This window comes from Alexandromys fortis, unplaced genomic scaffold, assembly GCF_014885135.2.
Source record: "Alexandromys fortis isolate MF-2015 unplaced genomic scaffold, M_Fortis_MF-2015_v1.1 scaffold_285, whole genome shotgun sequence".
NCBI classification, from domain to species: Eukaryota; Metazoa; Chordata; class Mammalia; order Rodentia; family Cricetidae; genus Alexandromys; species Alexandromys fortis.
This window is the reverse complement of record NW_026068191.1, coordinates 378955-405195: the sequence shown is the minus strand read 5'-3', so window position 1 is coordinate 405195 and position 26241 is coordinate 378955. Positions and strand designations below refer to the sequence as shown.

At 43.3% G+C, this 26241-nt stretch overlaps 2 protein-coding genes and 1 non-coding gene across 18 annotated transcripts in view; all 3 read right to left on the bottom strand.

The window, feature by feature from the left end:
* Window positions 1-6136, bottom strand: part of Supt16h (SPT16 homolog, facilitates chromatin remodeling subunit) — a 32852-nt gene extending 26716 nt beyond the window's left edge. The window contains exon 1 of the mRNA XM_050129486.1: window positions 5961-6136. Coding sequence (XP_049985443.1) covers window positions 5961-6026 — 66 coding nt within the window. The 5' untranslated portion in view covers window positions 6027-6136. The remainder of the gene's footprint in view (window positions 1-5960) is intronic.
* Window positions 6137-6806: 670 nt separating this feature from the next.
* Window positions 6807-26241, bottom strand: part of LOC126492843 (chromodomain-helicase-DNA-binding protein 8) — a 62643-nt gene continuing 43208 nt past the window's right edge. For 2 of the 16 annotated variants that reach the window (XM_050129461.1, XM_050129462.1), the window contains exons 24-34: window positions 17376-17451; window positions 16622-16676; window positions 16244-16451; window positions 14655-14863; window positions 13849-14565; window positions 13501-13652; window positions 12986-13288; window positions 11280-11393; window positions 10938-11117; window positions 10481-10597; window positions 6807-7774 (exon numbers count right to left, since the gene is read on the bottom strand). In XM_050129461.1, the coding sequence (XP_049985418.1) occupies window positions 7220-7774; window positions 10481-10597; window positions 10938-11117; window positions 11280-11393; window positions 12986-13288; window positions 13501-13652; window positions 13849-14565; window positions 14655-14863; window positions 16244-16451; window positions 16622-16676; window positions 17376-17451 (2686 nt within the window). In that variant the 3' untranslated portion in view covers window positions 6807-7219. Of the gene's footprint in view, window positions 7775-10480; window positions 10598-10937; window positions 11118-11279; window positions 11394-12985; window positions 13289-13500; window positions 13653-13848; window positions 14566-14654; window positions 14864-16243; window positions 16452-16621; window positions 16677-17375; window positions 17452-19577; window positions 19708-20746; window positions 20851-21640; window positions 21731-21805; window positions 21987-22066; window positions 22267-22481; window positions 22679-23588; window positions 23700-23837; window positions 24018-24457; window positions 24626-25427; window positions 25624-25777; window positions 25989-26241 lie in introns of all 16 variants that reach the window. The other 14 variants (XM_050129459.1, XM_050129463.1, XM_050129454.1 and 11 more) reach the window with 14 other exon arrangements.
* On the bottom strand, window positions 18959-19068 carry LOC126492894 (small nucleolar RNA U6-53/MBII-28). Its single transcript, XR_007589701.1, has one exon. It is a non-coding gene; the product is annotated as a small nucleolar RNA U6-53/MBII-28 (small nucleolar RNA).

Genomic DNA, 26241 nt, shown 5'->3' with positions numbered 1-26241 from the left:
CCACACTGTAAAAACCATGAAAGCTGAAAGCGACTATAGGACTGAGTGGCGGACTGTAAGCTCCACTCTGAACAGCACTGCACTGCGGTCTGAGTACAGCGGCGTGTAGTGGCATGTAGCAAACACATGAACTATGAATAAAGACTGAGCTGCTAGAGATCAACAGCATAAGTCAGAGCAATGCACAAATAAGACAGATAAAAAGTAAAATTAAAAAAAAAAATGCCAGCTGGGCGGTAGTGGCGCCTTTAATCCCAGCACGTGGGAGGCAGAGGCAGGAGGATCTCTGGGAGTTCAAGGCCAGCCTGGTCTACAAGAGCTAGTTCCGGGACAGGCACCAAAGCTACAGAGAAACCCTGTCTCGAAAAACAACAAAAACAAAAACAAAAACAAAAAAAAAGCCAGTTTTAACCCAAATGGTATAAAATTACTGGGTAGGGATGTCAAGCAATAAAGCAGTAACTGCAGAGGGAACTTAAGTATCAGCATTACAGGACATGGATTTGACGTTAAAAGGGCCCATAAATCAATGTAAAGGGGACCTATTCTAACACACACTGTTATGAAATTTCAAAAGGAATACCAGGTTTTCTCCAAAAGTAATACTGAAAGCCTGAAGAGCGACAAAATTCTGAGTAGAAAATTATTTTCAACCTCTAAGGAAACAAAACAAAAAGGAAAGATCACTATGCAGTCCTTGCTGGCCTGCAACTCATTGAGATCTACCTGTATCTGCCTCTACTTAATGCTGAGATTAAAGGCAATCCACCTTTGAAATTATTTTCTATGGACAGATCTGCTTACTGTCTAATATATTTAAATAATAAACCAAACACCCTTACCAACAATGTCATGCTTGCCTCTGATCTTTCCAACATAAAACCACTACACCCCCACTTCAGTGGTCAACAAACATTTTGCACAGCTTCCTCAACAATGAGTTTTTTGAAACTGGCAATTTGAGCACTTTGGATCATTTTCTTCAGGCCCTGACTAGTTGTAGAGCTCTCAGCTGGGATTGGTGGACCAGCTCAACCGTGGCAAAGTGCCCAAGTATGGCCAATCTAGGATAGCTTTGAGTAAACCATTGTTGTGCCCCAAGGCAAAGTCTCTATTGAAATTTTAATTCTATATTTTCTGTGGATATGTGTGGTACATATGCCACAGTGCACATGTGGATGTCAGAAAACAATTCATGGAGTTGCTTCTCCACTTGTGTGGCTTCTGGGGACTGAGCTCGGGTTGTCAGGCTCGCACAGTTAGTACCTCATTAAGCTGTCTCACTGGTCCCGTAATTACATCGTGCATGGGGGAATGTGTGCCATGGTACATCTGTAGAGATCAGAGAACATCTTTTCAGAGTTCCTTCTCCTTCCATGGTAAGATCTGAGGATCAAATTCATGTTGTCAGTCTTATTCAGTGAATGCTTTAACCCAGTGAGCCATTCTATGGCCCACTGAATTCTTTAATTAACCCAAAGTGGGTTGGAGAGACGGCTCAACAAATAAGAGCAACGGCAGCTCTTCCAGAGAACACAGTCCAATTCCCAGGAGCTATCTGGTGGCTCACAACCATTTGTACTCCACTTTCAGAAGATCTGACCCCCTCTCCTGTCTTCTGTGGGTACCAGGCATACAAGTGGTACATAATACACACGGCAGACACATACACTCATAATACACACGACAGACACATGTACTCATAAAATCTTTAAAAAAAAAAATCCAAAAGAAAGATAAACGCTAAAGTTTGAATCATGAATTGCACCCCAAAACTCCCATGCCAAAGGCTTGATTTCCTTCCCACGACACTCTGCGAGGTGGATCTAGTGGAAGTTAGGTAAGGGGTGCCCTTGAAGGAGATGTCGTAACCTTGATCCCTCCTCTTTTTCAGGACTGTGAGATGAGACGCCTCTTTGGTTGTGTTGTACACTTTGTCACAATGCCAAAAGGAAAGGGACCAAATAACAACAGATTAGAACCTCTGAAAACAGGAGCTCCCAATGAGCCTTTCCTCGTTTTAAGTTTCCTCAGCTTGCTTTTTTTTTTTTTTAAAAAAAAAGAGTGGTAGAAAGCTACCTACCACAAAAAATAACACATTTTAAAGATATGAAAAGACTTGATAAATTTACATTCTATTTACCCATCTTTAAAAACGTTAGGATAAAATGTTCTCAAAACAAAAACAAAAACCAGGGATTGGGGGCTAGAGAGATGGCTTGGTGATTATTGCACTTTCTGTGCCAAAAGCACTCACAAAAACACAATGAACATCCCTAAGATCTGCTAGACTTTCTGTAAGAAATGTAGCAAGTACCAGCCCCACAAAGTGATACAGTATAAGAAGGCAAGGGTTCTCCTTATGCCCAGAGAAAGTGGCCTGATGACAGGGAATGGAATGGCCATGGTGGGCAGACTAAGCTTATTTTCCACAAAAAAAGCCAAAACTACAAAGAAGATTGTGCTGAGATTTGAGAGTACTGAGCCCAACTGTAGATCTAAGGGAATGTTGGCTAGTGATAGATGCAAGCATTTTGAACTGGGAGGAGACAAGAGAAAAGGGCCAAGCGATCCACTTCTAAGCTGAAGACAACAAAATCATAAGCTTTTATTTACCCCTCCTGCCAAAAAGAACACTTGCTGCTTTTGCAGTGGACCCAGGTTTGGTTCCTAGAACATACATGGTAGCTTACAACTGCTTGCAACTCTAGTTCCAGGACATCTGACGTCTCTTTCTGGCCACCATGGGGACTGCATGCATACTGTGGGCACATCCAGACAGACATACATGTATGCAAAACACCCATAAACACAAACATCACGACAAAACAAAAACTAACGAAGGAGTAGCAGTAGCCGAGCACTGTGACATCCTATGATTCCCAGAACCCTGGAGGGTGAGGTACATGGATCTCTGAGACAGAGTTTCTCTGTGTAGCCCTGGCTGTCCTGAAACTCATTCTGTAGATCAGGCTGTCCTTGAACTCAGAGATCCACTGTCTCTGCCTCCTGAGTGCCGGGATTAATTTGTGCCATCACCTCCAGGCTGATTTATTGTTTTCTTATCCCGCCAGGCCACAGACCCTAACAGAAAACAAATACAGAAAAAATGGAGTTTTTTTCAGTGCTTTGCTGAAAGTAATACAAGAACTCTCTACACCCCACTCCCCTGCAAAAAAATCTTCTCAAACCATGAAAATAGCTGACTACTCAGAGGAAATCCAGAAAAAGACAGCAAAAGCCAGAACGCAGCACAGACGATCTGATACTCCGGCGAGACATCCCCTCTGTAGTAGACTTTTTTTCTTTCGGGGTCACAGCTACCCATTACCTCAGCATGACGGCTGGCAAGTGACTACATACACGAACAAAACAGCTACAATTCTGGAACTTTATGTAATTCTTCAAGAAAAAAATGCAGGTGGGTGGAGCTAAAGTTCATTCATAGGATGTTCTGATAATTCTCAAATTATTAGTAGGTGCTTGAACAGCAACCCTTATTCCTCAAAACAGCTACAAATCCAGGATTTTTGTTCCCCTCTACCCCATAAGTAGTATAGATCACGTTAATGATTAAAAACAATCACAAAGAATAGGCTTAAAATCTTTTGAGTAGGTACCCAATAAACAGAAAAGCCACAGGACAAACCTGTAGTCCAATTCATGACCTATCATTACCACCTGATACTTCCTAAAGCAAAAACAAGACAGGTACTGCAAATATATTTTATTCTTAGCAGCTCTAATATTGAAAATAGAAAAGGTAAGACTGGACTAGATTCAAATGTCTTAAGAATTATGAGAAATGGGCTGGTGAGATTGCTCAGTAGATAAAGATGCTTGCTGTGCAAGCCTACCAAATTGAGTTGGATTCCCAGAACCCAAATAAAGGTGGATAAAGAGAAACAATTCTACAGAGTTATCCTCTGACCTCTAACTACATGTAAGCAGTGGCACCCATACCTACTATAATCTTTGGCAGAACTGATTTTTTTTAATCTCAGAATCAGCCTTCTATATCCATGAGTTCAATTGTAGATTTAACTTACTTCAGATTGAAAGTATCTGAGAGAAAAAAGAATCATATATACTCTGAACATCAGTTCAGAAGATTATTCTCTGGACAAATGCCATATTCACATCACTGACATTGTAGCAGGTATTCTGATGACTTTGTGCATAAACCATATGTACATAATACATAACTCACCACTTAAAGACTTATGCTCCAAGCTTGTGATGACTTTCAGATGAAGGCTTAATGTGTTAGGCATTTCAATTAAAAAATGTGAGATGCTGTACTTGAGTTAGGACATGTTACAAAAAGTATAATTAAGAAACATGTTATTAAGCCGGGCGGTGGTGGCTCACGCCTTTAATCCCAGCACTTTGGGAGGCAGAGGCAGGCGGATCTCTGTGAGTTCAAGGCCAGCCTGGTCTACAGAGCTAGTTCCAGGACAGGCTCCAAAGCCACAGAGAAACCCTGTCTCGAAAAACCAAAAAAAAAAAAAAAAAAAAGAAACATGTTATTTATAACAGACTTAAAATGAAATTTCTTAATGAACTCTAAGACTACAGAAACCACCAATAGTGTATCCCCCTCCCACCCCCCCATCCCCGCCCGGGGGCTGGGGAGGCGCTCAGTGGTTAAGAGCACTGGTTGCTCTTCTAAAGGACCAGAGTTCACATGGACCCACACAACAGCAAAGAACCTTCTGTAACTTCAGTTCCAGGGCATCGATGCCCTCTTGTGACTTTTTCAGGCAATGCATGCACGGGGTGCACAAGCATACAGGAAGGCAAAACACCCATATGCATAAAAAACAAACTTAAAAAAGTGTATTATCTCAGGGTTGATGGTGGAAATAAGGGCTTCTGATTATCCATGTAGCATACCAGGACGCAACGACCATTAGAAAATATCAGAGAACAGGGGTAGGGAAGACAGCTGAATGGTGCTCGCTATAAAGTGCGAAGTGGTAGGATTAATCTTCAGTACCAAAAGAAACTTTTTGTTGAGATATAATTTTGCAGAAGAGTTTTTTTTTAGTATGGCTTTTAGTAATGAGACAGAGAATGTTTTACTTTCAGTATGCAATGAATGTTGCTTAAAAGATAGACAGGCATTTTTTTTCAGATAAGAGGCAGGTAACAACCAACTTCAGTAGATGATAAATTTTATTTACTTGGTGACTAGTTGACTGCTAAGTACAGGCTGGCCTGAAACTGGTGATTTTCCTGCGTCAGCCTCCAAAATCCTGGAATTATGGGCATAAGATTAGACTGTAGAGATCAGTCAGTAAGATAGTAGACAACGCTAAAACCAGAGTTGATATTTTATCAGGGCATTTTCGGGTTCTTTTTTTTTATCGGTTGTATTTTCCCTCACTCAAAAGGGCTCAGAGCCCAGACCTATGTTAGACCGTTCAGACAGCATCACAATAAGCAATCAATAAAACATTTGTTAAGTTAACAAGTTACTAACAAAAAAAATAAGTTCTTAATTATGAGAGATTATTAAACAGGAAAACTGCCCCATCTTTGATGAAGCCCTGGAACTTCCACGGCCCTTTCCTGAACACGTGTCCCGGGTATGCTGCCGACATGGGAACCAGGTCTGAGGCACCCCACCAGTTTTATTCTTATTTCCCGGCGCGGGTCTACTACCCTCGCCGGGCCTAACGTGAAGCAGCGGAGCGCGGGAGCACTATTTCTCAACTCCAGCAGAGGCCCACAGGCGGAGAGCGCCAAGAGCTGCAGACATCCTTCGCGCCCCTCCTTCCCGCAGACGGTAATTCTGGCGGGACCGGGGCGGGCCAGGCGCGTGCGGACCCCGCAGGCGCAGCGCGGCGCGGCGAGCGGGACGCTGCCGGGCGGGCGGGAGCGGGCGGAGGGGAAAAGGGCGCCGGGAAGCGGGCTATTATGGGATGTGGGGCTCCCGGGGACGCCGGGCTCCTTACCCGCCAGTTACTGTACAGTCTCTTAACTCGCCGGTAGTAAGCGTCTTTGTCCAGAGTCACAGCCATAGCCCTGGACGCCGCTTCCCGTCGGGCTCCGAGAATCACGCGAAGTCCCAGCTCCACCACCCGCGTTCGGCCCGGAATCCCGCACTCTCGGTGACCCGGAAGTACCGACCGCACGATACCCCCTTCCGCTTCCGGGTCCCGATAGCGTCGAAGCTCTGTGGGGCGGAAGGGGAACAGAGAGAAAGCCGCCAAAGTGGACAAGTCAACGGGACGCACGGCGCGGAGCCGGCTCGCGGGTCTGCCGCCGTCACGTGACCCGAGCGCCAGGCGGAGGTGGGAGGGGAGCAGAAAGAGCGGGACCCGCGTGCGAGCGGGCAGCTTCCTTTAATAGATTGACTGGTAGAATGGAAGAAAACTAATGGATTGAGGGGCTCCGAACTCTAGGTTTTGCCAGTCCCCTGGAGACCCAAGTTATGACAAGTACCCTTTCTGTCCGCCTGTACCTTTGCTGTAGCGCATAAAAAACAACAGCATTCTCTGGCTTTCCCCAAGCATGGTTTCAGTTACTCAAAAAAAAAAAAAAAAAAAAAAAAGTGAGGGGCCCAACTCAAAACATTTACCTCCTTACCTTGGCTCATTTCCCTAGCTTTAGCAAGCAGACATTCCACGATTACATATATATATATGTGTGTGTGTATATATACCTTCAGAGGACTACAAATGATTTTTCTACTCGTGGTATAACGACTTAACTGTTGGAGAGTGATGTTTAAATTATTCAGCATGCTTAAAATTAGTACTTATATTGTGTTTGAGCAAACAGAACATGGAAAGAATGGAAAAGGATTAACTTAAATTTATTAATGCCAAGGGGAAGGAAGGTAACAGTTCCTGACCCTCCAGCTGTATCCACAGTTTGGCCAGGAACAGGCTCTGCCAGCGGCTAGGGCCAACGCTACATAGTCTGTGGTTAATGGAGGTGTCTGAGGAGGGCGAGCACACCAGCTGCTCTAGGCTCCTTTGCTTCCCCAGAAATGAGGAAGTGGTCATTTATTATTTTTTAGGAGTTCCCCTGCCCACCCAATCCTCTCAAAATTGGGAGCAATCGGGTACAAGTTTTTTTTTTTCTTTTCCTTTTCACCTCCTGAAGTCTTGGGTTTCCCCATATTGTTCCCTGCCCCTCCCACATTTCCAAGTCCAAGGGCCAGAGGAAGAGAATCCAGCAGCCACCCAGCAATGAGGATGCTGGGGCTTCAGTCATCAGCATCACTGGAGTCTGAGTTGGCTGGCATCATAGGATCATCGATGAGCGAGAAGTCCCTTTCTGAGCTCTCATAGCCCTGAGATAAATCATCATCCTCTTCCTCCTCTTCCTCTTCTTCCTCATGATGCAGTGTTGGTAACCGCAAGGCAGTACCAGAGGTGGTGGTAGCTGGTGAAGAAGGGTAGCCAGTGGTTCTCAAGCCTGGATGGTGATGGTGGTGGTGGGGGTGGGGATGGTGGTGGTGGTGATGAAGCATGGTGCTGGAGTCTACATGAGGGGACGCTGCTGCACCACCCATCACAAACGGCATAAACGGCAGAGCTGCAGAAGTGGTGCTGCTGGGACCGAGAGACGACACAGACTGTAGGTTACCACTGCTGTGCTGAAAGGTGTTATGCAGAGACAAGGACCCAGCGCTTCCACCCTGCATCAGGGCCATCATCTTAGAAAGGTCTGGTCTTGTCCTACGGACACGCTTCTTGCTGTTCTCTGGTGCAATAGGCCCTGGCAAAACCCGGTTGAATGCAGTTTCTGCATAGTGTCCCTGTGTGGAAGGAACAAAAGAAGACAGTAAAACGATGGGGGTTAAGTCAGGCAGTGGTGGCGCACACCTTAAATCCCAGCACTTGGGAGGAAGAGGCAGGTGGATCTCTGTGAGTTCAAGTCCAGCCTGGTCTACAGAGTTCCAGGACACCTGGGTCCACATAGAGAAACCTGATTTTGGGGAAAAAAAAAAAAAAAAGTGGAGGAGTGGGGCAGAGGAAGACAAGACTCAACCCAGAAACCTAGCTCAAAAATTATTGCTCAGGGGCTGGAGAGATGGCTCAGTGGTTAAGAGCATTGCCTGCTCTTCCAAAGGTTCTGAGTTCAATTCCCAGCAACCACATGGTGGCTCACAACCATCTGTAATGAGGTCTGGTGCCCTCTTCTGGCCTGCAGACATGTACACAGACACAATATTGTATACATAATAAATAAATAAATATTAAAAAAAAATTATTGCTCAACAGTCCAATTTGGCCAGACTGGTGGTAATGGGGGAAGGAAATGCTGTACTAACTGGCTGAAGCATTCTGATAGAGGGTGAAATCAATATTTGACCAAGTTTTTCTCCCCTTCACATAACATCATACTTTCATCGCAGGGAGCCATTTCACAAATGCTTTTCCTTAGCTAGCAAGGGTCTGAGTGAGACAGGGCACAGAGAAATGTCCTGAGTGTAGAGGGCCAGCAGCTTCCTGACGTGATCTTACATGCAGCACAACAACACGGACATGAACAGTTGTCCTGCATCATCACACAGGGGCAGGGCAGCCTAAGACATCTAGCTTGGAATACAGCTATTTTTAAGATAGCTTGGACTACTGAGTGAGAATTTATCTTAAAATAAAAGGGGAGGAAGACAAAAAGCACACGCAAATAAATCTCTACAAAAAAAAATAAATCTTACCTCGGCCTAATTTTAAATACCTGCCCTAGATATTTTAATTTGGTTATACTCAATAAGGCTAGAACCTACTACCTTAGACTTTGTTTTGCTACTGTCCCAAGCACCACATGGGATGAACTACATTAAGCACATACAATAGGTACCTGAGTCTCTGGATATTTCAAGGCTTAAAATTCAAACTTAACAGTTGACGTAGAACACACCCTTTTAACCCAGAAAAGTGAACATTTAACACATGATTACAATAATGCCTAGACTCCTGCAGGTCTCAGGAATAATGTAGCATTAGAATCACTGCCAGTTTTAGACTAAGAGGTAAGAATTGTGGAACTAAGAATTGCACCTGGCAAGGAGACATATGTCTACAGTCCCGGCTATTGAGGAGATAGCGGGAGGAGGATCACTGTGGCCTAGGAGTTTGGGGATAGCTTGAGGACAATTTTATGGAGTTGGTCTCTCCTTCCACTGTGATCTGTGCTCTGAGGATTGAACAGGTTATCAGGCTAGCTAGCTTAGTGGGAAGCACTTTTACCACCAGCCCGAAGTGTTGATAGGTTAAACTGAATGTACACGATCAAATCTAAACATTATATTTGAAAATTACTATAATAATATATGTATCATAAACTATAGTATATATTATACTACACACAGCAATATATAACATATAAAACTGTACACAGGGACACTAAGAGAGACTTACATAGATCTAATCTACATGGGAAGTAGAAGTAGAAAAAGACAAGATCTCCTGAGTAAACTGGGGGCTTGGGGACCTTGGGGGAAGATTGAAGAGGGAGGGGAGAAGCAGGGAGGGGAGCAGAGAAAAATGTAGAGCTCAATAAAAAACTAAAAAAAACTGTCCACACAATCTATAGTATAATTATTATATATTATACACACACATATATACATATAGACTATATAGATTAAGGGAAGGAACTTACAGAGTTATGTTTCGGTAGGAAAAAGAAAAGATGCACAATTAATCTACCAAATGGTCTATAAGTTTGGTATGAAATAGTCTCATTGATTAAAATTGGTATTAATTTGAAAAATCTGTTTTGGGGTCTGGAGAGAGAGCACTGGCTGCTCCAGGACGTAGACCAGATCCTCAGCATTCACATAGCAGCTCACGGTGGTCGGCAACTCCAGTTCCAGGGAACCTGACCCCCTTCTGACCTTTGAGGGCATCAGACATGTACGCCATGCACAGACATACATGAAGACAAGCAGTCATAAAGGGGTCAAGGGGGGGTTTCTTGTGCTATTTCTATTACTGACATATTATTAATGATTCTCAACCTCCTGAGTATTAAGAAACCCCATAATTATTTTTCTTAGTAGCAACTACTCAAGCCAATTAATTCTATATTAAGGTAGTGGGTTTAATCTAAAAAACACCCCCCCCCCGTATTTTTTTTTTTTTTGGAGACAGGGTCTCACTATGTGGCTCTGCCTGGTCTAGAACTCTATGTAGATCAGGGTGAAACCAAACTCAAGAGATTCACCTGCCTCTGCCTCTCAAATGCTAGAATTAAAGGTATATACCACTATTCTGAGCTTAAAACACCCAACTATTAAAGAGGTAAAGGACTTGAAAAAAAGTCCTTGTCTTAGGATGAGCCTTGATGTTTCCTTTAACACCAAAAGTACTACAGCTGAAAACACCAATAAATAAAGTTTCTCTGTTGAACTCAGGGTAACTTTACTCAAACCATACAGAGGGAAAGGAAGTGTCAGTGACCATGGAATCTCTAGGACATGTCAGGAAGCAGGAGCAAAGTGCTACGCTCTCACCTTTTTCCCATTTCTAGAGTTGGCAGGCTGTATTGGTTCCATTCCCAAACAGTTCAAGTCTGTCTTATTATTTTTTTTACATCTCTGCCACTTCTGTTTTCTACGTTCCTCCATATACTGCAATAGAAAAGAATTGATTACCCTAGAGGAGTCTCTGTTTGACAATAAACAACTCATAATCAGTCGCCATGGAAACCACCATTAGAGGGTTCTGGCCCCCAGACCGGGGGTGGGGAGGGTGTCTGTTTGACAGAAACACTTCGTAAGGGATTAGTTTTAACAAGTCCCTGGATATTACAGTGTTTTGAATCTCAGAATAATTCTAGGAAACAATACTGGATGTTCCCATTCTTAGTTTGCAGATGCAGAAACTGGTACAAAATATGGCATGATTTCTTGGTCTCATACACCTAAATACCAAGAGACTTTAGATCTAGCTAGATGGAGCTCCACTCACCGCTAGAAATCGGGGATCAACAGCAAATTCTGGATGACCCTGTAACCACATCTCCAGTTCCGCCCGGCGAGGGGCCTCCTCACCCACCAGCAAAGTACCATCCACCTTATTGATGACAGGGATCCGGGTCTCCAAGTTCAGATCGAGGTGATTAGGCTCCTCCATGCACTCCACCTCCAGCTGCAAACCCAGAATCCACCCCCATGAGCACATACTCTGTGGAGTGAGTGGGGAGGGAAGGGAATCGGGGCCAATGGGACCTCAATCCCAAATGCCATCAATTACTAATGATCTAGTCACAAGGTAGTTTTTTCATGAGGCAATTGGTTCCCTACCGCTCACCTCCACCAGCTTTTTCCTGCTCCCCTTCTTCTTATGGAACAGTGGGTGTCCGTCTCCTATCACACCGTTAGCCATCAGTCTGTGCTTCTGGAATGTTAGCTTCAGCCCTTCTTCCTGTGGAGACAAGCGCCCACCCGAGAGATCACATCGATGTTCTTATAATAAACTGTGACTAATGGCTTATCCTATGGTTCAATGATGACCAAAGAATAGAAATCAGATACACAATGAAACCCTTTCCGTAGACTTCCTATCTTCAACTAATAGCCCCCATGCAGTTTTTGTTCTATTTTTAAAAAATTACTTTTTTAGACTTTAGATTATAATATATTAACATCATTTCCTTCTTCCCTTTCCTCCCTCCAAACTCTCCTGTAAACTTTTCCTTATTCTCCTTCAAATTCATGGCCTCATTTTTCACTAATTGTAGTTTCTCAGGGCTGACATTTGGTATTGGATGTCCGGTCACTGTGGGGGCGAGGCCTCGAGAGCACGCCCCTCTCATGGGAGCATATCTATTTGCTTCACCCTCGATTGGCTCATGTTTAGCAGTCATGTTGGCGAGACATTATGGTGTAGCTTCTTTCTCTTTCTTGTTTTAATTTGAGACAGGGTCTCTGTATCAGTGGTGCTCCACCTTGCTAATGCTGTGATCTCTTAACACAGTTTCTCACATTGTGCTGACCCCCAACTATAAAATTATTTTCATTGGTACTTCAAAACTATAATTTTGCTACCGTCATGAATAATAATGTAAATATCTGTGTATTCCATTGGTCTTAGGTGATCCCTGTGAAAGAGCCATTCAACCCCTTAAAGAGGCCATGACCCACAGTTTAAGAACCACTGCTTTCTTCAAGCTTACTATGTAGACCAGGCTGATCTTGAACTCACAGACATCCTTTTGCCTCTCTCCTACATGAAATTAAAGGTGCATATCACCATGCCCAGCTAGCTGTAGCTTCAGTAGTCCCTAGGGGACACAGTCTCAGGGAAAGGCCTCCTGGCTCTTAAAACTGGCTCAGCTCCTATGTTGCAGATCTGTCGGTTGGGTTTGGCTCTGTGCTCCTCCTACCCCCAGCTGATCACAACAGCTAATTTAAGTTTTAAAACACCGAGGAACTGTTGTCCAGTATCAGCATAGCAGGTCATTATGGGTAAAATCCTACTGTTCTTATTACATACTAATTTAATACACTTTTTTTCCCTTTCAGTAAGGTTCATAAGGCTAGGTAACCAGGAAAAATAGAAATCTCCATATATAAGATAAAAAACAATTTTAGTTAGAATAATTTTTTTGTTTTAATGTCTCAAAATCTTCAGGTGTGATTTGAACAGCATTCTTATAATCTATTTTCACACTTAAACAATCAGGCTCAGAACTAGAATTCAGCCTTCTGAAAGTTTTGTGTTTAATTCATTTTCCCCCCAAAAAATGATTTCTAATTAAACAACCTATGATATCTTTTAATTTCATTTTCAGGAGGCTCATCCTTCCTTTATGAAAATATTTTCCCTAAGTTTACTCTGATTTTTACAGTGTTTACCACTTTTTTTTTTTTTTTTTGAGATGGTGGTCTCACTATGTAGGATGGTCTACACATGTACTCCACTTGCCCTACCTCCCAAGTCCTATATTCTAGTCATTGAGTTAGTTATCAAGTTGCACATCCTCCCCTACTTCTCAACGCCTATGCTGAGCTTACATCTTTGATCTGAACCGTAAACTCCTTCTCATCCATGCCTCGGCGAAGTTTGGTAAACTGGGCTGCCGCTGTGGTGACTGCAGATGCTTCCTCCTCTACCATGGAAGCCGCACTACTACTTCGTGGGGTGGGGACCGGTGAGTCCCCATATTCTCCTGGGGTCAAAGAGGGGCTGTCTAATAAATGATTGCCTGGCCCCAAAATTCCTCCTGTTGTCATTTCCTGACTCCGGCGGATAGAAGGCCATTTTCCTGAGAGTACAGCCTGGCAGACGAGGTCAATGCGGTTTATCAGAACACGATCCTGAATGACAGAAAAAAAATACTTTAAGAGTCTGAATAGTATGCAACCCTCATCTCCACGGTCATGCCACTGTTATACCAGGTACAAAGGAAGTAATTCTATCACATCCTTAAATAAACTATAGCGTTTCATAGAAACATAGGCAATGCTAAACAAAGGAGAAACCAAAGGAGCAACACCATCTCCTGCGTGTGTAGATAGGAGAATGGTACCTTGGGCCATTCAGAGGCTCTTTGTCTTTCCTGCAGCAGCAGCAGCTCAGGGGTCATCTGTTCTCCATCTTCATTTGGAAATCCATCTTGGGACATAGTGAGGGACAGAAGGCTCTCTTCATCATAGAGCTTCGGACGGGACCGGTCAGCAGCTAGAGATCACACACAGCATGTGTGAGCAAAGATGATTGTGTTAAATTGGAATGGTACTATGTGAACTTGGCCCAACAAATAATAGATGTACTATGACATTTTATCAAGTAAAAACTGAACTCTCAAGAGGATGCATTTTAAAAGGGAAGGAGCAGAGGGTAGGGAGGGGGCCTACAGCCTGTTCCATGCACTCACTTAACTTCTCTTCTTTTTCGTCCTCACTCTCGTCAGTGCTGGAGCTGGAGCTGGATGAGGATGAAGAAGAGGAGGACGACGGTGACAACTTGCTCAAGTCCAGCTCAGAGTCTGAATCCTCCTCATCCTCCAGTTTGACTGGTGGAATACTCCGGGGCAAAGGGGCTGTATCTGAAGAGGCTACACACATTTCATAGTTTTGTGGGGCGAGTCGGCTCCTAGCCACCACCTCATTTTCTAGCTTTAAAGTCAGACTCTCCAGACTGGGGACCTGGACAGCAGTCTCCTCAGGTGACTTTTCCACAGGAGCGTCTGGGCGCAGGGGTGACGGTGAGGCAGTGCGTGAGGGACACTGCTGGTGCAGCAGTGGAGTAGAGCATCGCGACAGGGACGCAGCTGATGCTCCTGCCTGATGGTTCTGCATATAATTCATCCTGGCAGCCAGGAAAGAAAAGTCTGGGTCCTGCATGATGTTGCAGTCTGTTTGGCTCACTCCGTGGCGGGCTGCCCCTCGTAGAAGCTCCCCATCATGACGGACAGGTTCCCACCATTTGGGCAATTCAAGACCTGGAGGCTGACACAATGCCAGCCGATCTTCTAAAAGAGGGTGGCATAAAACTTGTTCCCGTAAGCGCCGAAGCAATTCAATACGGTAGAGGGTCCGCGAGGCTCTCTCTTCAGTAATGGGCTCAATGAACAGATTAGGGTCTGGGGGTTCTGCAAGAGACAAAGGTGAAAAAAGAAGTTAGCCAAAGGCTGATCTGTTAGCAACACAGCCCCATTTACCACAGACCCTACAATCTCACCATCGCCAGCAGCTGGAGGAAGGCGGCACACTTGTCGACACATGGCCACAAAGCCATGGAAGTACTTGGTAAGGCTTTCATCTGTTTTCTTGTCCAGTCGAGCAAAAGTGCGGAAGCGATCCCAGTGAAACTGCATGTTGTCAGGGTCGTACTCTACACCAAAGGTAGATACTACTCGATAGAAATCGGTTTGCTCACGCCTTGTCCACCTAAGGAAGGAAGAGTTAAACCATTGATCACAACACAGGAAAACCGATTATTATGTTGGCTGATTTAGAACACTAGAAAATACAAAAATTAAGTCTAAAACTAACAAAGCCCAGAAGAGGTAATGAGAGGAACTAAGTGACATATAGAATTATCAAGTGAAGGGGAAGATGATTTAGGCAAACACACAGTGAGATGAAGTGAAGGTCAACCACTGGGTATATAAGACGGTCCTTTCGTTATCATGCCTCTGCCCATCTCTTTCTCACTCAGTCCCTTTGTTTACAACTATACTAAAACCTTTCCATAATGAATTCCATCTTCATTAATAAAATAAAGAAAAAAGGTGAATTCGAGGCCAGCTTGGTCTACAAGAGCTACTTCTAGATAAGTGCCAAGGCTTCAGAGAAACTGTGCCTTGAAAAACCAATAAAGAAAGAAGTAAGGGAAGGAGGGAAGAAGGGAAGGAGGGGAGGGGAGGGAAGGGAAAGGAAGGGCTGAGGAGCCAGCTTAGTGGTTAAGAGTACTGACTCTTTCACAGAGGTTTGGTTCCCAGAACTCACTTGGCGGCTAACAACAATCCATTACTCTAGTTCCAGGGTATCTGCAACCCTTGCTGACTTTGCTGGGCACCAGGCACACACGTCACACATACATGCAGGCAAAACAATCATTCCTACAAGCATAATGAAATTTTAAAAATGCTTTTTCCTGGGCATGATGGTAAAACTTTTAATCCCAGCAGTCAGGAGGCAGAGGCAGGCAGATCTCTGTGAGTTCAAAGTCAGCCTGGTCTACCTGTTAAGTTCCAGGCCAGCTGGGGCCACATTGCCACAGAAGAAAAAAAAAAAAAAAAAAAGAGGGGCGAGATGGCTCAGTGGTTAAGAGTGCTTGCTTTTCTTGCAGAGGACCAGAGTTCTAGTCCCAGCATTTGCATGGAGTGGCTCACTGCTGCCAGAAACTCCTGCTTCTAATGTTCTCTTCTGGCTTCCGTGGAAAGCTATAAACAAGTGGCATTCACTCACACAGACACATACACACAGATACTTAAAAAATAAAAACAATAAAAAAGAGTCTTAAAGAACAAGTACACAGGACATCTTCCTATCATTTTGGTTGTTAAACCTAAGTGAATTGGTTTTCTTTTAAAATATCAGTAGAAGGGATTTTGGAGCCTAAGACTCTGCACATGGAAGGAAGGGCTGTGCCACTGAGCTGTATCCCCAGCCCATAGCAAAACCCTAAGTACTAGTTTGAGAGAAAGGCAGAAAGGATGATCCGTCTAGGGAATTCAAGTAAATCCTTCCTGCCATACTTCTCAGAACAGGCCCACAGCTGACCACAAACTTAGAGCTCAGTCCAAACTCCTAGCTATGCTATACCGTTGTTGCTTTTCCCGCCTTGCAATTTCTTTGAGTTTAAAGGCTGCTTCACAACGTCGGCGTCTCCGGTCCCCACGCTCTGCGGCCTCCATCTTCATCTGTTCTCTCTTGTAGCTGCGCTGATAGGCTGTGACTAGGCGGCGGAGCCTGGCTGTTAGGGCAGAGCCCGGAGGCCAGAATAAATGCCCTGGCTGTTGAGTCACCTGGGCTGTGGGAAACAAAGCAGAATGAATAGGAGGTACAAACAGAAGAACAGAAATGATACTTGTGTTTCTACTCATGAAAAGGCAAAGCTTTTAGATATCCCAGCATAAGACAGTAGTCAAAAATCCCCCAACCTAACCCTTACAAAAATAGGCTGTTTGATCTAGAATTTACCTTCTTCTCCATCAATGACTGAGATCTCCTCATCCATCATCATCAAGGGATCACCCTAGAGAAGGAGATCCACCCCACAGGATGGAGAGGGGAGTGAAAGGGGAGAAGTTGGCACTCTGAAATCACTTTCTTGTGTATGTCCTTCTGGGGCACCAAGGGATAAGAAAAATTTCTAATGAAAGGAACTCTCACAAAAATTTGGAAGCAACCAAAGAAAAGAACAAGTAGAACCTAAACAGTTAGTTCTTGATAATGGTGAGACTCCAGAATTGGGAATTTGTTGAATAACACCTATTAACGCCCAGTTTGCATCCCACTTCCTCCGAACCAACTCACCCATGTCCTTCAGCTGGCACTGTCATCCTTGTCATCAGTTACATTGTTATTCTATTCTAAGACTGATGTTTATTATCCGTGTATGGGTGCTTTGCCCGCATGTGTGTGCACTGTGCGTGTGCCTGCTGCCTGTGCAGACCAGGAATGGGAATCACAGTGTCTAGAACTGGAGTTATACAGCTGGTTCTGAGAATCAGACCTGGGTCCTCTAGAAGAACAGTCGGTGCTCTTTAACCACTGAGCCACCTTGCGAGCACTTGTGGTTTACATTCTTAAAAGTTTATTTACTTCCCACATACACAGATGCATTAGCATAATTAACACACTTCAAGTATAATTAGAATGATATATTTCAAGGTTCAGAGAATGAGATAAAACCTACTAATAGATAAAAGCTACACTCTAAAGGAGTTCTCACCTCATCCTCTGGGTCCTTTGGGGGACCCTGCAGTGGCTTATATTCAGGATCTTCACAATCCTTATCAAAGTCAATCCTAGAATTATTCAGAAACAAAGAAGAAAATAAAACAATATAGCCGGGCAGTGGTGGCGCACGCCTTTAATCCCAGCACTCGGGAGGCAGAGGCAGGTGGATCTCTGTGAGTTCGAGACCAGCCTGGTCTACAAGAGCTAGTTCCAGGACAGGCTCCAAAACCACAGAGAAACCCTGTCTCGAATAAAAAAAAAAAAAAAAAAAAAAAAAAACCCAATATATATGCTATCACGAGGAGATCTGACCAAACATACAAGCCAGCAAAGACTACTCTTTAATCTCATGCTTTAGGGAATGGGGGCCAGGGTTCAAACTGTGCTTATATTAAGAATCGCTCTGAGGGAATAAATAATTTTAATTTAACAAAGCACATATCAAAATTTCCTGACTTGGAAAAACAAAACACTTTTATGCATTTTTTAGAATGGTTTTTATGTGTATGGGTGTTTTAACTATATGCACACCTGTGCATTATGTGCGGTGTGCCGGGCACACATGGGACTGGAGTTACATATGGTATTTAGACATCATTTGGGTACTGGAAACTGAACCTGGGTCCTCTGGAAGAGCAACTAGTGTTCTTAAGTGCTGAGCCACCTCTCCATCTCTGTAGTCCTAACTTTTTGGGACAAAATCTTACTAAACTGTTGATCAGACTAGTCTTAAACTGACAGACTCAAGCATCTTTCTGCTTCAAGCCTCCAGACTACCTGCCACCATAGCTAGCAGTAAGTCAAATATTTTGATCCATACTCCCTTTTCTTTACTTTTTTTATTGTTTAATTACTTCTCCCTCCTTCACAACTATTTACCATTTATTAATCTTGCATGGTTTGTGTTTTTTCAAAGATTTATTTTATGTGTATGTGTGAGTGCCTAAGCAATGTATGTTTGTGTACTATGTGCCTGCCTGTTGTTGGGATGGATGTCGAAAACTTTAGAATGGAATCTTCAGGGAATTGTGAGTAAATCTTCACCCCCTGAGAGAGCTGGAAGTGCTCTTAAGTACTGAGCCACTGGTGTTGGCTTTACACAAGCTGGAGTCATCTGAAAGGAGGGAGCTCCACTGAGGAAATGCCTCAAGACTGGGCTGCCGGCAAGTCAGTAAGACATTCTTAAAATTAGTGATTGGTGGAGAAGGGCCCAGTCCACTGTGGGTTCCTGCTTTGTATGAGTTTCTGCCCTCACTGCTTTGATGATGAACTGTTCTATGGGACTGTGGCTGAAATAAACCCTTTCCTCCCTAAGTTGCTTTGGTCATGGTATTTCATCACAGCAATAATAACACTAACTAAGATACCATCTCTCCAAACCATGTTCATATTTTTTACAATGTATTAATTTTCTCTACTTTGCTCTTGAGCAGAAGGGTGATAGAATGATTTGCAATAAATACATTTCTTTTGTTAGTCCTTTACAAACCAAAGTGAAGAGGTAGTCAGTCATCAATAGTCTTGCTCATGCAGAAATTTATAGAGAGCCCTTAACAAAACCCATCCTTGCAACATGTCCCTCAGGTCTCCATGTGAGAAGTTTTGTTAAACTCACTGGCACCCAAACCAGGGCAACACTGCCCTACTTGGTGACTCAGTATTAGCATGGCAGCTCATCATCAGGACATGTCCCCAGAGTTTCAGATACCATGGGAAATGACAAACTGTCTAAAGTCCTGCCACTTGAGTAACCTATGAGAACCAATAGAATTAGTTTATCTTCCCAGTTACTACAGCTATACTGTGATTATTGTGTAAGCCTTCTGGGAAGAACACAGATTTTCACTTGCAGTTACAACAATGTGTGATTAAGGCCAGTGTCTAGAGTCCAATTCTTTAGTAAGAACTTGTCACACATGAGTATAACCACCATCTCAAATCTCAGTGATGGGCTGAGTCTGGCGGTGCACGCTTTTAATCCCAGCACTTGGGAGGGAGAGGCAGGTGAATCTTTGAGTTTGAGGTGCACCTGGTCTACAAAGCAAGTTCCAGGCCGTCAGAAAGACCTATGAAAGAACTCTATGAGACCCTGCCTCAAAACAAAAACAAAAATAGAGTAAAACATTCATTCAGCCCAGGCTAGCGTTAGGTAGAATCAGCACAAGACCCAAGTGAAGGCACCACCAATGCTTACCCTTCCACCAGATCAGAGAAATTATCTAACACTCTATGTTCCGCTGCAATAGCTTTGTCATCTGGCCTGCCAGCCTTTTCCAGGAAGCACAAGGCTGGGTCTGCCCTCATGGTGTTATATTTCTCATAGCCTAGAAGAACAAGGGACACAGATTGAAGAAATTCCAATGTCTGTACTTATTTTGTATACTGTTAGTATTATTAGACTATGGCTTTGGTCAGAATAACAAATATTAACTTGGATAGGTGTTAATACCACTGTGTTTATAACTTTTGTCGTTTTCATCTGGTTGACAATAATTTAATATATAACTCATCTTAAGGTGACTGGTCTATAGAGTCATTTAATAATTTTTAGATTACTCTTCTTAGTACAGAAATGAAGAAAATAGCTTAATAATTTATGATTTTTATCACACATTCTCAAATGAAGAACAAGAAACATACCTGAAAGTAAAGAGATTCCCAGTGAGTACTTATACTAAACTCTAAACTTCTGTGTCTTGCTAGAAAATCAAATGCCCATCTTTTAATTAATTAATTAATTTTTTAACTAGGATCTCCTTGTGTAGCCCTGGCTGCCTGTGTCTGCCTTTCCACGTGCTGGGATTGAAGGGATGCACCACCTAATGTCTGGACACACGTGATCTGCCTGTGTCTGCACTCCAGTGCTGGGATCGAAGGGATGCACCACCTAATGTTTGGCTTGTCACAACTTTTCTTAGCCCACTACATTTCTAAAAAACATGTAAATTAAGTAACTTTATTTTAGGAAGTAAACAGAAAGAGTATGTTTAAAAAATTCATTCCAGTGCATCAAAGGATAAAGCTAATATTCACTGACTCTAATGCCTGGAATTTCTTATCAATTTTTGCCTGATAAGAAATTAGTACTCACTGCTACCTCAGACTACTAAACCTTTAGACAAGTGAGACACAAGAAAAGTCACTGAAATTAAGTATGGTTATTATTAACAGAACTTGCTTTGACTTGTAGAATCCTAATATAGATCCCACAATATACAGGGAGCAGAGAAGACAGAGAGGCTCCCTGCCTTTAACCATCTATCTGGAATTCCTTGAACATTTCATTATAGAACTAGTCTGTTACAGGCACTTCTGGTTGTGACACATCTTCAACAGAAAAGCAGTACTGCAGAGGGTACCTACCATGCTTAAAGACGCCAATGAGCAGGGACTTGTCAGCTTCACTGTCCCACCACGCTGTTGGAACTTCCAGCTGATCCACCACTGGGAACCATATGTCAATCTCACTAAATGTGAAGTCAGTAAAGCAATGTTAGAAATAGAAGTGATAGCCGGGTGATGGTGGCGCGTGCCTTTAATCCCAGCACTCGGGAGGCAGAGGCAGGAGGATCTCTGGGAGTTCGAGACCAGCCTGGTCTACAGAGCTAGTTCCAGGACAGACTCCAAAGCCACAGAGAAACCCTGTCTCGAAACCCCCCCCCCCAAAAAAAAGGTTATTAAAGGTTGCTTGCTTTATTCATTACTTTAAATGATTATGCTTATGCCATATTTCTATGAACTTGTGCTAAAGACCTGATAGAGATTTTTAATTATTAGATATCTCTTATATTTTTGGTTGTGAGCCTAGCCTTTAATGGCTGGTATCTCAAAGACAGTATAGGAGGAAGTAAGCAAACCAGTCACTCCTGGAGCAAGGAAGGAAATATCATGAAAGAGTACATAAATACAAAGAGGCTGGCAAAGTGGCTCAGCAGGTGAAGGAGCTTGCTACCAAGCCTGACACCCTGAGTTCAATCCCTGAAACCCACACAAGAGAGAAACTATGCTGGCAATTTGTCTTCTGAGTGCCACAAGCATGTCATGGCATATCCCTTTCCTCTCCACAACACAAAACAACAGATGATAGATAGATGGATGGATGGATGGATGGATAGGAGATAGAATAGATAGATGACAGATAGATATAGATAATAGATAGATAGATAGGAGATAGATGATAGATAAATGACAGATGGGTGGATGGATGGATGATGGACGGACAGATATAGGAGTGAATGTTAAAGAAAGGGACTTTACCTTGCGATAGCACCCCCCAACACCTTCTCTGCTTGGTCTCCAATAACTTCTTGCCTCAGATAGTACAGCATCCTTACTCTCAACAGTACCCTAGAAGGGAGAAAGAGACACCTTAGCAACAATGTAGCAAGCCTTCATGAGGACTTATCTGAACAGCACTCTTACTTGTTACACTGATGTTTCAAGTGCTTCTTATAACTCTCATCTTGGAACAGAGTATCAGGGTTATATTTCCGGATCCAGTCTGCCTTATGAATGTCAAAAGTACTTTGTGACTTTACTTTTTTCCCCTTACGCCCACGTGGCACAGGGATAGACAGACCTGGGAAAGGGGAGACATCAAAGACTTGGATTGAGAAAAACCCTTACAACTGAAAAGGACTAAATACCTTGTAGAAAGACAAAAGGGTAGGAGTTGATAATTACCTGAATGATTCTGCAATTCTTTTGTCTTGCCATTTTCAGCAGGGCTAATCAAGTCCCAAATGAAGCTTTTGATGTTCTCATCCCCACGGTAGTGCAGAAGACAGTACACAAGGATGGCACGGCATATTGTCTCCACATCTCTTTCAGTCATGCGTCGCTTAAAGCGTCCATGAGACAAAATATCTCGCCAACGTCCCCAACTAACAAAACAGGAAAGGCAACAACACATATATTTTTGGAGAGATTCAAATTCAGTGATATTATCCTGGCTCCCAGAATTGCCATCATCCCGAAAGTGGAAAACAGAAGCTCCCTCAAAGGTAGTGTTTCTACATGTTGCCTCTTGGACACATCCTCCAATCTGAAAGGCAACAGCATCAGGAGTCAGTCAGCACTCGGCAAGTTGCATTCTTACCCATATACCAGGAGATGCTTTTCCACCCGAAAGCAGTCAGTGCGCCCATAAGTATGATGCCTGTCATGTCTTCGGGAACGCGGCCGCTCATCATCCTCACTTTCCAAATCAGAAAACTCAACCAGGTCATCATCTTTCAGAGTGCTGAAGTGTCGAGTCTGTTTCCGCACTCGAGGTGTGTCAATCACCAAGTTATTCTATATAGAGAGCGAGAGATATTGCTCTTGTCTGCTCACAGGCAAAGTCACTTATGAACTGACATAATCTTGAATGTAAGTTACGAAAGTACTCAAGAGTTTAGGGCATGTAAAACCATCTACAAGGCTCAGGAAGGAAAAGGTGGTTGAAATAAAAATGGCCCCACAGAATCACAGATTTGAATGCTTGGTCACTAGGGAGTGCACTATTAGAAAGGATCAGAGCACAAGGCCTTGCTGTAGTAGTGTGGCCTTGTTGGAGGAAGTGTGTCACCTGAGGTGGGCTTTAGGGTTTCAAAAGCTCAAGCCAGGCCCCATGTCTTTGTCTTCCTGCAGCCTTTGGATCTTATATGAAGGACTCTGCGCTACCATGTCTGCCTGTGTACCATCATGTTTCCTGCCATGACACTAACGGACTCAACCTCTGAAGTGTAAGCAAGCACCAATTAAATGCTTTGCTTTGTAAAGGTTGCCATGGTTGTGGTGTCTCTTCACAGCTAAAGAGCAATGACCAAGACAACATGTAAGTGTCTTTCTTTAGGGTGTATCCTTGGTAGAGAATGGTTCTATAAACTTTGTATATAATATTCTACCATAAGCTTTTTTTAAAGAGTTTATTTATTTATTTATTTATTATGTATACAGTATCCTCAGTATTCTGTCTGAATGTCTGAATGGTGCCAGAAGAGGGCACCAGATCTCATTATAAATGGTTGTGAGCCATCATGTGGTTGCTGGGGATTGAACTCATGACCTTTGGAAGAGCAGGCAGCGCTCTTAACCACTGAGCCATCTCTCCAGCCCCTTTACCATAAGTTTTAATTAGCATTAAAGAGTTGGAACTAATAGAGAATGAAAGTACTTTGCCTTCTACAATATAGCCCCCCGCTCAAAGGAGGGATAAGCTCACCTTGCTATTCAGCAGATCCATGTCTAGGTCTGCCTTTTTTGCCCATTTTTGCCAAAAGTTTGGATCATCCAGGGAAATATCTGTCCTATTTTCAGAAGCAACAAAGCTTGCCTAGGGAGAAATAAAGGCAGAATAAAGTTAATTACAATCTTTTATACACAAAGGGAAATTAGAAAGTACTTAAAAATCTTTAAATCCTGGAGATTGCTGTCTCCATCTCTGCCTGCTCACGGAGGATCTGCCACAGACCTTAGCAAAGGTGGACCCTTTCCCTTCAGACTCAATAGTGATGGTTGTGGTCCGCCTCAGTAAGATCTGGTCTATGTCCTCCTCACAAAACTTAGAACCCTCATCATCTTCCTCCATTATGGCGGCATATGCGCCTTTCCTTAAGAGATCTTCAATCTCTTTTTTGGAGAACTGTTGAATCTGGGGGGAAAAAAAAGACAAGAATAAAAATCTTAAAAAAAAAAAAAAAAGAATAGTCGACATTTTATTCTACTTTAAAAAATGATCATCAATCCAATTCCTGGCGCTCTTCACTTGACCTCCAGAACCCACGTGAGGGGGAAGGAGAACTGACCTCACACAGTTCCTCCAAGTTCTCTATGCACATAAGCACACCCAAGCATCCTCTAAAACAAGTTCTCTATGCACATAAGCACACACAAGCATCCTCTAAAACAAGCTCTGTATGCACATAAGCACACACAAGCATCCTCTAAAACAACTGAGGGGGAAGGAGAACTGACTCCACACAGTTCCTCCAAGTTCTCTCTGCACATAAACACACACACGCATCCTCTAAAACAATTGCTGTTTATCTCCCTCTATTACTGGGACCCCCACAAAAGTATCTGCAGACTTACTCCAGTGATGTTGCCATCCCGACCACTCATGGACTGGAGCACAGCCTTATCCAATCCCAACTTGAGGCTAGCTTTATCAAACATCTCTCTCTCGTAGGAATTACGAGTGATGAGTCGGTAAACCTTCACAGCTTTGCTCTGTCCAATTCGATGACACCGTGCCTGGGCCTGGTTAAAAGAGCAAAGATGCACATAATATCAAGTCTTAGTTCTTCACACTCATAAAGAGCCATGAAATCAACCCCAAACCAAAAACTTCAGAAAGAAATTTCTGCCCCATCTTGTATAACAGGGGTCAGCAAACTAGTTTTGTTTCTTTCTTCCGTTTTCCTTTTCTTTTTTGGAGACACTGTCCTGACTCACAGAAACCCCCTGCCTCTGCCTGGGATTAAAGATGTGAGCCACCACATCCACCTCTGCAAACTAGTTTGTATGCCTCTCTCTCATGAAAAGGAATAATAAATGAAATCTGACTGAAACACAGACCATTCACCTCCATGCCATCCGTTATTGGCTTTGTGCCACAGCAGCAGCTGAAACAGAAACTACAGCCTCCACTCAGTATTAGATTCCCTACAGATGTTAGCTGACTACAGCCTACAGCCTACATTCAGTATTAGATTCCCTGCAGATGTTAGCTGACTCGTGACCAAGCTACCAGCTATAGGTAAATAATTTCCTCTTCTTTGAAAAAGGAGTCTAAGAGAACGTGATTTATTAAAAATCTCTTGGATTAGGCACATTGTTTGTTTGTTTGTTTTTGTTTTTTTCTAGACAAGGTTTCTCTGTAGTTTTGATGCCTGTCCTGGAACTTGCTCTTGTAGACCAGGCTGGCCTCAAACTCACAGAGATCCACCTGCCTCTGCTTCCTGAGTGCTGGGATTAAAAGCGTGAGCCACCACTGCCTGGCTTACTATTATTATTATTATTATTATTAGCACATAGTTTTTAAGGAAATAATTTCCTTTACCTGCAGGTCATTCTGTGGATTCCAGTCTGAATCAAAGATAATACAAGTATCAGCAGCTGTAAGATTAATACCAAGTCCACCAGCACGGGTGCACAGCAAAAAGACAAAGCGGTCTGAGTCAGGCTTGCTAAAGCGGTCAATAGCAGCCTGTCGAAGGTTGCCTCTAACTCGCCCATCAATCCGTTCATATAAGTACCTGGTAAGGATGGGTGGATATCAAGAGGGAAAAAGTGGTTAAGCAGAGAAGCCAAGGTCCTGCATGTGCCAAGCAAACATTCTACCACTGCACAACAACTATCCTTGAAGCTTTATGAAGATATAGAGACATTTTATCATGACTCATTTCTTACCTCCTCTGGATCAGATAATCCTCTAAAATATCTAGACAGCGTACCATCTGGGAAAAGATCAGAACTTTATGGCCCCCAGCTTTAAGCTTTGGAAGTAACTTGTCAATAAGAACCAACTTGCCAGCTGACCGAACCATGGCCTGCAAGTGGAAATCTTGAGGTATAATATGGCAAGCTTCCCGAAACTCCATCAGGATTTTTTCTTCTGCACCTACAAATAAAATAGTCAAAGTTGAAGTCGTGAATAAGTGAGAACATACAAAGTCTTATTTAACATAACAGTTTGAGATAAATAAGCAAAATAAAAAGCAGTTTGATCTTTGACCCTTCTTCCCTCCCTGTTAGCGCACACCACACACAGACACATGCGCGCACACAGATACACAGACATACACATGCAGACATGCGCATACACACAGACGCGCACACACACACGCAGACATGCGCATACACACAGACACACA